This window comes from Schistocerca americana, chromosome 9, assembly GCF_021461395.2.
Source record: "Schistocerca americana isolate TAMUIC-IGC-003095 chromosome 9, iqSchAmer2.1, whole genome shotgun sequence".
NCBI classification, from domain to species: domain Eukaryota; kingdom Metazoa; phylum Arthropoda; class Insecta; order Orthoptera; family Acrididae; genus Schistocerca; species Schistocerca americana.
Window position 1 is genome coordinate 160,714,696 of NC_060127.1, and position 12,603 is coordinate 160,727,298.

Sequence of the window (12,603 nt, forward strand, 5' to 3'; positions counted from 1 at the left end):
ACAATCAGGCATTTTGGATCATAAAAAATATCAGTTATTGACAAGTAGGTGAGAATTTTAGGCTTTCTCCAGAGATTTAACACACACACAAATGCATGCCTACAAAGAGAAACTATCTGCAGATTGAACAATGGAGACTCCAGGTAGTAATATCAACAATGTAGGGAAAAACAGATTGCTGTTTACCGTAAAGGTAACACATTAAGTTGCAGACAGTCACAATTAAGAAATTGAATGATTTCACAATTTCGAATAAGAACAACTATTAACTGTAGAATGGAATGGTGACAATGAAAATTTGTGCCGGATCAGGACTTTGTGAACCTGGATTTCCTACATATCTCGAGTGGTCGCCTTACTATTTGGCTATCCGTGTACGACTCAAGGCCACAGCCAAACTTCCATATGTCGTTAACCGTGCATCTACAACCAGTACTCCTACATCCATTATGTATATTCCTGTACAGGTCAGACGTTTTACTGGAAAGTCACTTGCCCGGTTTTGGCAGATAAATACAATATTGCAGTGAGTGTGTTATCTGATTACAATGCAAAGTTCGTTTGGACATGCATCATAATCAGAATAACACAGGTACTGCAATATCATACAATTAAGACATTTACACATAAGCTTTTAGCTATAGCCTTCATCATTAAATGAACAACACACCCCATTTGTTCACAAAAGCAAGCACACCTCATGCACACATGACCACTAACACTGGCACCTCGGGCTAGAATGCAGTTATCAAGTGAGATGAAAGCAACAATGTAGAGAGGGTGGGGAAGGGGAGGAAAGATCAGTGTACAGTTGGGAGGGGTGGGGGGGGGGGGGGAGAGGAGCACTCTGTGGCAGAGTGCACAGGGACTAGAATGCCCACAGATGCAGCATCAGGAGGTTGTGTGGCAGGGAGGTGGGGAAAAATGAAACGAGGAAGGAGAGGAGTGGGAAAGAATGGGCAGATGTCTTGGCAGAGAGCAGAAACCAATGAGTGTGGGAGACGAGAATGGGGAGGATGTGATAGGACAGAGGGGATGGAAACTGGTGGGTGGAGGGTGTGGGGACAGATTATTATCTTTGGTTGAGGCCAGGATAATTATGGGAGCAGAGAAGGTGTTGCAAGGATAACTCCCATCTGCACAGTTCAGAAAAGCAGATGGTGGATGGGAGGATCCAGATGTCTGGGGTTGTAAAGCAGCCATTGAAATCAAGTATATTATGTTCAGCTGCATGTTGTGTTGCAGGATGATCTTCTTTGCTCTTGGCCACAGTCTGGTGGTGGCCATTCATCCTGATGGACAATTCGTTGGTAGTTAAATTAAAGCAGAAAGTTGTGCAGTGGTTGTAGCAGAGTTGGTAAATGACATGGCTGCTTTTGCTGGTGCCCAGCCCATGGTGGGGTAGGATAAGCCTGTGACAGGACTCTAATAGGAAGTGCTGGGTGGGTGGATTGGGCAGATCTCAACCTTTGATCTTCCACAGGGATATTATCCTTGTGACAAAAGGTTGTGACAGTGAGCAGAATAAGGATGGACCGGGATGTTGTGGAGGTTGGGTGGTGTGGAACACTACTTCAGGAGGGGTGGGTAGGATCCCAGGTAGGTTGTCCCCCATTTCAGGGAATGATTATAGGTAATCAAAGTTCTGCTGAAGAATGTTGTTCCAGTCTGGGATGGTATTGGTTGATGAAGTGGGCACTCCTATGTGCTGGTTCTTGGTGGAAGGATTGTGGTGTGAGGGAAATGGAATGGGAGATCTCTTTGCAGACTATGTTTCGAGGGGAACAGGAGGTGGTAATGTCTGTCTGTGAAGGCCTTGGCGAGACCCTCAGTATACTGGATAAGAGAGTTCTTGTCACTGCAGATATGCCATCCCTGGGGGGCCAGGCTGTACGGGAGGGATTTTTTGGTGTGGAAGGGATGACAGTTGTCGAAGTGCAGATGATTGGTAGATCTGTTGCAGACAGAGGTGTGGATGGAGCCATCGGAGAGGAGGTGGTTCAATGTCTAGGAAGGTGGCATGCTGCATTGAGGATGACCGGGCGAAATGGATGCGAGAAAAGATATTGAGGTTTTGAAGGAATTAAGATAGAGTGACTTGGCACACCTCTCTTCTCCTACTCGTGCTCTCTCTACCTCTTCCCTATCCCCTCCAGATTACTGATCCTGTCCCACGTGATAGTTGCATTCTGGCTCGAGCTGCTGGTGTCGGCAGTCATCTGTGCGTGAGGTGTGCTTGCTCGTGTGAATGAATGACGTACGTTTATCTTTTTCTGCCGAAGGCTGTGGCTGAAAGCTGTAAGTCTCTTTTAATTGTGTCTGTATGTAACTTATCATCTGTGCTCTATCTTTTCCTACATTGTTGATATCTGCAGACTTATACTGGGATATGCGTGATACTGCTAAATAAGAGACAGACTTTGGAACCACAATGTCACCACCAATACAGTTGACACAAAGGTTAGGAAACTCGAATTGTATTTGGCAGAAGGGAGTTCAACCAATCCAATTATCGTTTTCCTTCATTCCAAAAAGTCTCTTACGGTATTGTTAATGGTGCCACACCTGTTTTTGTGTCACATACTCTTCCAACCTGTGTGTGTTCTCCACCTCTTATGACATCAATGACAGTGACACATTTAACTCGAAGCTCCCTTGTTTTGATACAACAAGAAACATTACTGTCACAGCTGTAATATGTATAGTGTTCACTCTGTGCTAATCAAAATGTGAACATAGAAATTTGCTATCAATAGAATATTTACTGTTCTAATAATTGAGTCATGGTTTTAGTATACACCATTAAACTGCTGGTGGCTTGTGAACAGTTGGTATTACGTAAGTAATTATTATTCATGTTTGGATCCTACTGGACCACAATAAGGGGCATTTCCAGAGTTTTATTTTATTTTTTCTTTGTACCCATATTACTTTCATTGTCACAGAATGGGTTTTTTTACATTCATCAGGTCAAGTTGTTCCTGTCTTATTGTTTTTTTTTTTTTTTTTTCTGCCAGTCGCAGCTGTCCAGTCATGAATTTCCTGCCTGGCATATCTAGGCCTGTTACTCTTCCTTCCTTCAGGCCATATTTCATTGCTTCAATCCATTTTATTGTTTCAATTTTAGTTTTGCTGCAACTTTCATACAGTTCCATGTCTGTCTATGCAGTCTGGTTGGTTACAGTCTTTTAATATGTTCATAGAATTTTAGCTTTTTTTTCAAATCTGAATAAGTGCTGGTGTAATTTTCACTTTCTTTATTTGCTCTTAATCTGTATGTTCCTTCATCAGAATAATTCGGACTTAAAATTTTTCTGATTACTTTTTGTTCTCCCAGTTGGATTTCAACGGTGTCTCTCTTTCCCTGTTTGGAATGTGTGTTTCGGTCCCATAAACACACTCTGGTTTGACGAGTGTCTTGTAGTCCCTATGTTTTACGTATTTTGTAGTACATATGTTTCATAAGTGTTGTAGTCATTTTGTGGCAATGACTTTCATAATCAGTCTTTTCCAGGACAATCTCATGAATGATTTTGTCTAAATTTTTGAACTGAGAAACACTCAATTTTTGTCTGTCTCCATCTCTGCCCCCCCCCCCCCCCCCTCTCTCTCTCTCTCTCTCTCTCTCTCTGTCCCTCTCTCTCTCTCTCTCTCTCTCTCTCTCTCTCTCTCTCTCTCTGTGTGTGTGTGTGTGTGTGTGTGTGTGTGTGTGTGTGTGTGTGTGTGTGTGTGTGTGTGTGTTTTTAGAATTGGTGTTGGACATGTATATTTTATTTTATTTATTTATTTTTTTTTCTCAAATTTTATTTGCAGAACTGCTGTTTCTTTAAGAATTTCTATTTGTCTTTGTGCTTTTTCAGTGCACTGACATAGAACTTCTACATCATATGCGAAGTCTATCCCACCCAGTATTGGTTCTTCCTACTTTGACTGGTTCATTGATTGTAAGCTAAGATTTTGCTCAGATTACTTTTGTTAACAGTTGAAAAATAATGGGGCAATTCATCCCCTTCTGCCATTCATGTTTTAATTTCAAAATGTAAGATGTCTTCGACAAATTTTACCATATTTAACATGTCACTAATAACTGCTGTAATTTTGATGTCCTTGCCTTATTCTTTCAGAATTTGGAACAGAGACTTATGATCCACTTAGTCATAAGCTCCCCTTTTCTCAATCTACAATGGTACAGGCTACATTCTTATTACAATTTGATATCAGAGAATTAGTTTTACTTATTCATTTTCCAGAGGATCTGTTTTGTCTGAAGCCTGACTGATACTCACCAATTTTGCATTAATGATGTTGCTGTTCACAGATCAGGAGACATTTGTTATATCTTGTAGTTTCTGTTGTGATGAACAACTTAGTGGATATCAGCATGGAGGAAAAACAAATATATGTTTCTTATATTACTGTATTTTCCTTTTTCTTTTTGCACTCAGCTAAGCACACTAATATTTTGTCTGGCAAACTTATTTCAGAACTGACAATAAGAGAGTTAAGATGTTTTGAGATTTTTATTTTACATTTCATAATGTAATTTCTATTTACATCTGGTGCAAGAGACATTAATGGCAACTGCTTTTGTACTATGTTTGCAGGGACCTGCTGAGAAACAATGCCAAACTGCGAGTGCTTCTGATGCGCGACTGCAAACTGGAGGACCTTCCGACTGGCCTTCTGAGAAATGCGTCGAATCTGGAATGGCTGGACCTGTCGAGTAATGACATCTCACAGTTCCCCTCAGACTTCATTCAGGATTGCACGAAGCTGGCCTATTTAGGATTGGCCTACAACAAGCTTAAGGTTCTCAGTTCAGATGTACTGCACCAGCGTGGTGGATCTCTTGCAACGTAAGTGTGCCTCTAATTTAGTTTTAATCGACCTGTCTCTTGGTATCAGGCTAACTTCTATCCTTGTCTATTATATGCTTCTTCTAATCTCTATGAATCACTGTGAATGATTCCATTCTTTGAATTTACTTCCTGAAATATATCTTCATGAGATGTGGTGATCTTCGTGATGCCTCTCTTGTCCTTCCATTTCATCAGCATCTGCTTGCTCCTATATACTGTTGAGTATTCACCCTACTTTAGTGTTGTTACCCGCTGGCCGTGGTGGCTGTGCGGTTCTAGGCACTTCAGTCCGGAACCACGTGACTGCTACGGTCGTGGGTTAGAATCCTGCCTCAGGTATGGATGTGTGTGAAGTCCTTAGGTTAGTTAGGTTTAAGTAGTTCTAAGTTCTAGGGGACTGATGACCTAAGATGTTGAGTCCCATAGTGCTCAGAGCCATTTGAACCATTTGTTCTTACCCCTTAGTTTGCCGATCAAAATGTAGTGGTATACCAGTTGTTAAGATAAATGCAATAACTGTTTCCAAACATATTACGAGCAAGCTCCAGTACAGTTAGATAGTTAGTTTCTCTTCAGCATAATGACTGCCATAATTCGTTACCTTATCAGTATGAACAGTGAAAACCTTGTAACTAACTGAGAATAAATTATCTTGACTGATGAGGGGTACTATCTAGTGGGGAAAGGATTGACTAATAGCATTGTAACACCTGTGAGCCTGAAACTCATCATTCTCACTAGTTAAAAATTGCAGAAGGCTGTGAACAATAATATCCATCCATCCCACTGAGAATGAGGTGGTTACAGGTGCATATACCCATCGTGCCAACTTGATGGCTAAAACTCATTCTTGCTATTTGCAACCCTAGGATTCAAAACAGAAAATTTGTAATTTTCTTTCACCTGTTACAGTTTGGCACTTGAAGGCAACCCTTGGCGCTGTGACTGCAACCTTCTGCCCCTGGCCGGCTGGGCCACGTTGAGAAAAGATGCGGTACCGGGACGGCCCAAGTGCAGCTCCCCACACGACGTCGAGGATGAGCCCCTGCAGCGCTGGTTCCACAGCAAAGACGCGATGAAGTGCGGTGGAGCCACCACGTCGCTGCGCACGGACCTGAACCGAGTACTGTCTGTGGCTCGTGCCATCGCCAAGCAGGGACCGAGCTTCTTCGCAAACCTGCTCCCCGTCTCTGACGAGGAAGTCGGCTTCACCGCTACAAATTACTTTTCGTACGCCATGGCGGCCCGGACCGACGCCGACGTCGACAGCGTGGTGTGGCACTGGGCGCGGTTTCTCGAGAAGGTCCTAGACAGGCGGCACCTCCGCTACAGCAAATTGGTTGCCGAGAAGGGCATAGACCAGATCGGCATGGACAGGATGCTGCTGCTCAGCAAGGAGACTGAGAAAGATCCTCTGAAAGTTAACATTGACGTCCTGATGGATCCACTCACAACCACCACCTCGAAGCCACCGGCAGCCAGAGCTATCGAGCGGCCACTGAGGCCGAAGGGCTTCGAACCTCTTGTGAATTTCACTTACATTATGAATAATGTCCCAGAGAACATTACAAAAGTAGTTGACGACGGTATTGAGGAAGAGCTGAAGATTCTGTTCGGAGTCATCAATGGCACTAATGCCACCAGCCCGAATGCTACAGCAGCCAATGCGACAGCATCGAATTCTACAGGTAATATCACGACTGGCTCCCCAAACACTACTATTGCCGCCACAAACGTGACCCTGGCTCCTTTCTTGCAAAATAGTGCTCCTGTCACAACAACACCTGCAAGTCTGGCACCTGCCGTTACCTCCACCCCTTCTCCATCCAATCTGTCTTCTGTAATGGCCGTATCTACAAGTACACCTCTTTCACCTAATGCTTCCATTGTGATGCCTGTCAACACGATCCCAAATACGACCTCACTTGTTAACGGTACTTCTCCCGATAACCGGAACGTAACGAACTCTACTTCGTCCCTGGCAGGTCTCAATGCGACTGCTGCATCTGCCAATGGCACATCGGTGCCACCAAAGAAGCTGAATGCCACAGAGCAGGTCGTGGCTGGCCTGCGTTCTGAGCTTCGCGAGGTGCTTTCCACTCTGCTGCTGAGCATCGATCGGGCAAAATGGGATGCTGCGTACCAGAAGTCTGTCAAGGAGGAAGAGGAGAAAGCTAAGAAATCACCGCAGCCGCCAAATTTTGCACAGCAACCGAAACCACCCACTGCTGAGATGAACACGAGGGTTGCAGGAAGCAGTGCAGAAAGCTGTGTATTGATGCAACCTCGACTTACTGTACTTATTGCTTTTCTGACTCTACTGGCTCATCCTCTTGTGTAACTGCTCTGTAGAACTGAGCATGCAATAGCCAGCTTTTGGTATTTCAGCCACAATTTAATATAAAATGCGTTTTCATTATCTGTGTGCATGTCATTGTCTTTATTCCTCTTTCACTGCTTATGAATTGAAAATTCGGGTGTACTTTGCCGAAGGATGTCCTGGGAACAGTTGTTTCTTTGAGTGGAATCATTTAGGAAAAGCTGCCTGAATGAAATTCTAGGTGCCTGTGAATGACTTCTGGCTTGATGCATTATATCTAATCCTTTGATTTAAAGGATTTATTTATTAGGAAAGGAACATAAACAAGCAGCAACTGGCAGGCTTCATATTCTATCCAAAGACCTATTTCTTGAAATCAGTGCCAACTGCAGTACATAATTGACTGAAGAGCTAATTTTATTATTTAATGAATCACTCATGAGTAAATAAGAGATCAGGTTTGATTGCATAATATTGGATAACAGACTTCATTGTTTGATTGCTTGGCCTTGTACAATAAGGTAACTTCTGTTGTCGAACTGCTTAGTTACTGCATGTTGAAGGACGTTGATGTTATGCGTAGACCGCTCACTGTTCAATTGTTCACACAGCAGTGGCTTGCAACCTTATCAAGAATGAAGCATGTACAGTTTCTTGTGAACATAAATGCTGTACTATAATAATTGTATCACATATTGTAGCACATCTTTGTTATTTGTGCTGAAAAAATTCCATGAAAGGTGCTTTGTTCATAAATTACTTAGTTATTACTATTCAATATCTGTGTTGTTGTTGGAGAACTTCCAAATGTTAACACTGTTTGAGAAGTGTCAGTCTTGGTGTTGTAGTTTTGTCTTTCCCATTCCCATTTGCACAATCCCCACTTATTTACATAGATGTGTTGTAATAGAGAGCATAAACCACATAAGAAACTTATAAAAGAAATTTACATGCTTTGAGGCAGTGACCAAAATCCAGCAGTAAGGAGTTGAGAATGTGTGTGTGCATGTGTATAGGTGTGTTGCACGATTTTGTAGACTTAACAGTATTAGTAAATGCATGATGCCTGTTACATGTTTTAGATTCTTTACTTGTTATTCAATAAGCACTCCTACAGCTTTTATATTTCTGTTTTTTTTTTTTTTTTTATTTTAAATTGTTTGTATGTGTGTTCTGGATATTTTTAAATATTATATGGAATGAGAGAAACTAGGTCTTGATGTAAACTTTTGATACACTTGGAAATGGTTGAAATTTTTTTGTTACATATATGACCTCCTCCAGGAGGCCTAACACTTTCAGAATTTGTTTGACATTCAAATAAACTTTGGAGCAATGAAATTTGGTACTATTTGTCTCATTATAACTGGGATGTTGGTGAAGCATCAAACTTTATTCAATTATTATATAATTAAAAATGGTTTTCCATTGAATTTGATCTGATGGTCTGATTAAATTCGGGAATTTATATAGAAATAATTCGAATTTCAATTAAAGAAACATTTCATTTAATATGTATATACCTGATATGATTAAATTTAATATAGTTCACTGCTACAGAAGTGGATGTAGTAGCTTCTACTGTCTGTTGCTGAATAATGTGGCCCATCCCACATGCCTGATGGGCGATGGCTCTTCTTTGTGAGACACTCTGTGAACGAATTAATGTTAAAACACATGTAACTGTTATTGCACATTCAGATAGGTACTTAAAAGTGAGAATAAGTTTGTTGGGAAAAGGAGTGGGAGTCTCAAGTTCCAAAGGTTATTTCTTTTTCATATTTTTAAAGTTGTAAGAATGAACCAATGAATAGTGGTAAATTAAATTTAATGATTGCTTCCACTATCTATTTCAAAGCTACCTTCAACAGATACACCTCAAATATAACACATACATTCTTCACTCACATTATGTTCCTTCTGTTTGACTTACAAAATCACCTTAAGGTAAAATTTCCTGGAGATGGTAACATATGAACAAAATAAGAAACTTACAGGAAGGTGGTCAGAGCAGCTACACTTACACAGAATATTCTACATGTTACTGTAAAATATTTCCCACATAGTTTTCCATTACATTCTCTCCCTCCCCCCTTTTCCAAATCCCTAGCCATTATTCCATTAACTCTCTCTCTCTCATCCCAGTGCTAATTATGTTATTTCAGAAAACTACAAATTAATCATTTTCTGAATACCCTGCCATAGACCTATATGGTCATGCATGGTATTGTGCTGAGATGAAATAAGAGGTGTTGACTTTTAGGATTTATAGTATATTTTGTCATTCCCTGTTAATTGTACAGGAGAAAGATATTTTTTATGTTAAAGATATACAATACTCATTTTAATGTAAAAGACTGTAAACCATAGCACTTACGAAACTATGCGTTGTTTGCATGTGAATCTTGCCTCTTTTCTGTTGCTTTGTTTTGTTTTGTTTTGTTGTATATTTGGTTAATTCTAAAAGAGAAAAATTTGATAACGCTTTTAAGAAATGATGAATATCAAGTGTCTGGTGTTTACATTCCTCACAGTGATTGAAATATGACAAAAATTAAGCTAAACATTGTTTGAGACTTAAGGGAGAATATGCAGTAGTTAACATATGGGACTGTATGCAGGTACAGAAATGGAAAATGAGATTTATTTCAAGTTGCAGGAACTTGTATCTCAAACTTTTTATGTTCACTATAATTGTCTCTTGATGTAGAAACTGGAAGATTGTAAAGATAAAGTTGTGAGGTTTTAATTTTTTTGTTTCCTGTGATACCTGACTTACCAGCCTACCTCCAACTCTTTTATTGAGACAAGTATCACAAATTTTTTATTTCACAGGATCACATGTTTGTGATAGTATTGAAGCGTTTAATGTTGATGTTAACAATTCCTGTGACAGTATGTTCAGAAATTGTTGACAATATTTCATGAAATCTTTTTAAAAAACTAAGAATAAATAAAATATTTTTATGATTTCAGAAAAACTGTGATTTAAAACAATCTCAATCAGAACCACATAAAACTTTGTATGTTTTAGAGGTATTTGCTATGGAAGAAATGGGTAACCATTAGTAATCAAATATATTTTGGTTAGCAAATTTATTGGATTGTGCAAAAGGATTGATATACATTTTCAGCATTTCTCACAGCATTACAAAGGAAGACATTTTTCTGTTGTTAAATTTTATTGCCTATTATCATTTCTGTTTTCCTGTTTGTGTATATGATGTGTTATGAATTGCAAATATTTAATACTCTCAAATTGAAGTATTTTCATATTGTATTGCATTGTATTGAACTTTTCTAAGCAAATGCAATTAAAATTGGTGGATTTCTTACTGTATTGTTATATTTACAAACTTTAAAGTATATCTAAAAATTTTAAAATAGTTTTTCATTTAAATATGCAAAATTGTCCAGAATCCTTTTATACATCTTTTGTTATGAACTTGTGTTTGGCTTTAAAATAAGAATTTGGGGATTACTATCAATGGATCTTTGACACAATCAGAGATTCATCACTGTCAATACACATTTGTGTGGAAGCTATATCGTCACATTACTAACTGAACAGTTACAATCAACAAATGAGTGGCTCTGTGGGCATGTTTCTTACTAAAGATCCAAAGGGAAACGGAGGTGGTGTATTTGTCATAGTAGATAAGAAACTCAGATCCACTGAGGTACAAATTGAAGCTGCATGTGAGATTGTTTGGGCAAGACCTAGTATCAGTGATGAACATAAAATGATGACTGCATCCTTCTATTGCCCACAAGCCTCATCTCCTGATGCAACTGGAAACTTCAGAGAAAACCTCAGTTCACTTGTACATATGTACTGTAATCATTGGCGGTAACTTTAATTTTCCAACTATTAACTGGGAAAATTACAGTTGTGCTAATGGTGGGTGTGATAAGACATCATGTGAGACATTACTAAAAGTCTTCTCTGAAAACTACCTAGAACAGTTCTTAGGAACCCCACTCATGAAGGAAATATTTTAGACCCAATGGCAAAAAATAAAGATGACCTCTTTGAGGGTGTCCACATCAAAACTGGTATCAGTGACCATGATGCAATTGTGGCAAAAAATGATTACCAAAGTATAAAGGACCGATTACCAAAGTACAAAGGACCACTACAACTAGTAGAAAGACATATATGTGCAGTAAACTTGATAATATGTACCCAGTACAATTGAGAGAACCTCCATGATAATATGTCACTGTAGAGAAATTTCTAAAGAAATGGGAATTACTGCATAATAGGTGTAATAAAAAGCGTAGGGCTACAGACAGAGAGGAGATGCTGAATGGAAAGCATCTAGCTGTCAAAAGAACAATACATGCTGCCTTCAATGATTACTGTAGCAGAATATTGTCAAATGATATTTCACAAAACCAAAGTTGGTGTCCAATCCCTAGCAAATGGAGGCAGGCATTGAAACTGAAGGTAGCAAAGCAAAAGATGAAGTGCTTAACTCTATTTTAAAATGCTCCTTTACAAAGGAAAACACAGGAGAATTGCCACAACTTAATCCTCGTACCACTGAAAAGACAAATGAAATAAGTATTAGTGTTAGTGATGTTGACAAACAGTTGAAATCATTAGAATTGAACAAAGCTCCAGGGTCCGATGGAATCCCTATCAGACTGTACACTGAATTCGTGACTGAGTTAGCTCCTCTTCCAACTGTAATCTATTGTAGATCCCACAAACGAATAACTGTGCTCAGTTTATGGAAAAAAGTAAGTGATCCACAAAACTACCATCCAGTATCCTTGACATCGATTTTTTGTAGAATCTTAGAACATTCATAGCTCAAACATAGTGAGGTATGTTGTGCAGGATGACCTCCTCAGTGCCAATCAGCATAGATTCCAAAAGCCAGTATTTCTTGATTTCAGAAAAGCATTTGACTCAGTACCACACCTATGCTTATCGTCAGTATGATCATATGGGGTACCAAGTGAATTTTGTGACTGGACTGAGGACTTTTTTGTAGGGAGGACCCAGCATGTTACCTCGGACAGAGAATCATCGTCAGATGTAGAAGTAACTTCAAGTGTGCCCCAGGGATCCCTGCTGTTCATGTTGTACATTAATGACCTTGCATACAATATTAATAGTAACCTCAGACTTTTTGCAGATGATGCAGTTATCTATGATGACATACTGTCTGAAAGAAGCTGCATAAATATTCAGTCAGATCTTGATAAGATATCAAAGTGGTGCAAAGATTGGCAACTTGCTTTAAATGTTCAGAAATGTTAAATTGTGCTCTTTACAATACAAAAAACATAGTATCTGATGATAATAGTATCAATGAATCACTGTTGGAATCAGCCAACTCATACAAATACCTGGGTGTAACACTTTCTAGCAATACAAAATGGAATGATCACATAGGTTCAGTTGTGGGTAAA

The 12,603-nt window shown here is 39.5% G+C and overlaps 1 protein-coding gene across 3 annotated transcripts in view; it reads left to right on the forward strand.

The window, feature by feature from the left end:
• The window catches only part of LOC124550840, a 277,592-nt gene extending 269,274 nt beyond the window's left edge, over nt 1-8,318 (forward strand). For 2 of the 3 annotated variants that reach the window (XM_047125566.1, XM_047125568.1), the window contains 2 exons: nt 4,605-4,856; nt 5,772-8,318. In XM_047125566.1, the coding sequence (XP_046981522.1) occupies nt 4,605-4,856; nt 5,772-7,200 (1,681 nt within the window). In that variant the 3' untranslated portion in view covers nt 7,201-8,318. The remainder of the gene's footprint in view (nt 1-4,604; nt 4,857-5,771) is intronic. The other variant, XM_047125567.1, reaches the window with a different exon arrangement.
• The last annotated feature ends 4,285 nt before the right edge of the window (nt 8,319-12,603 follow it).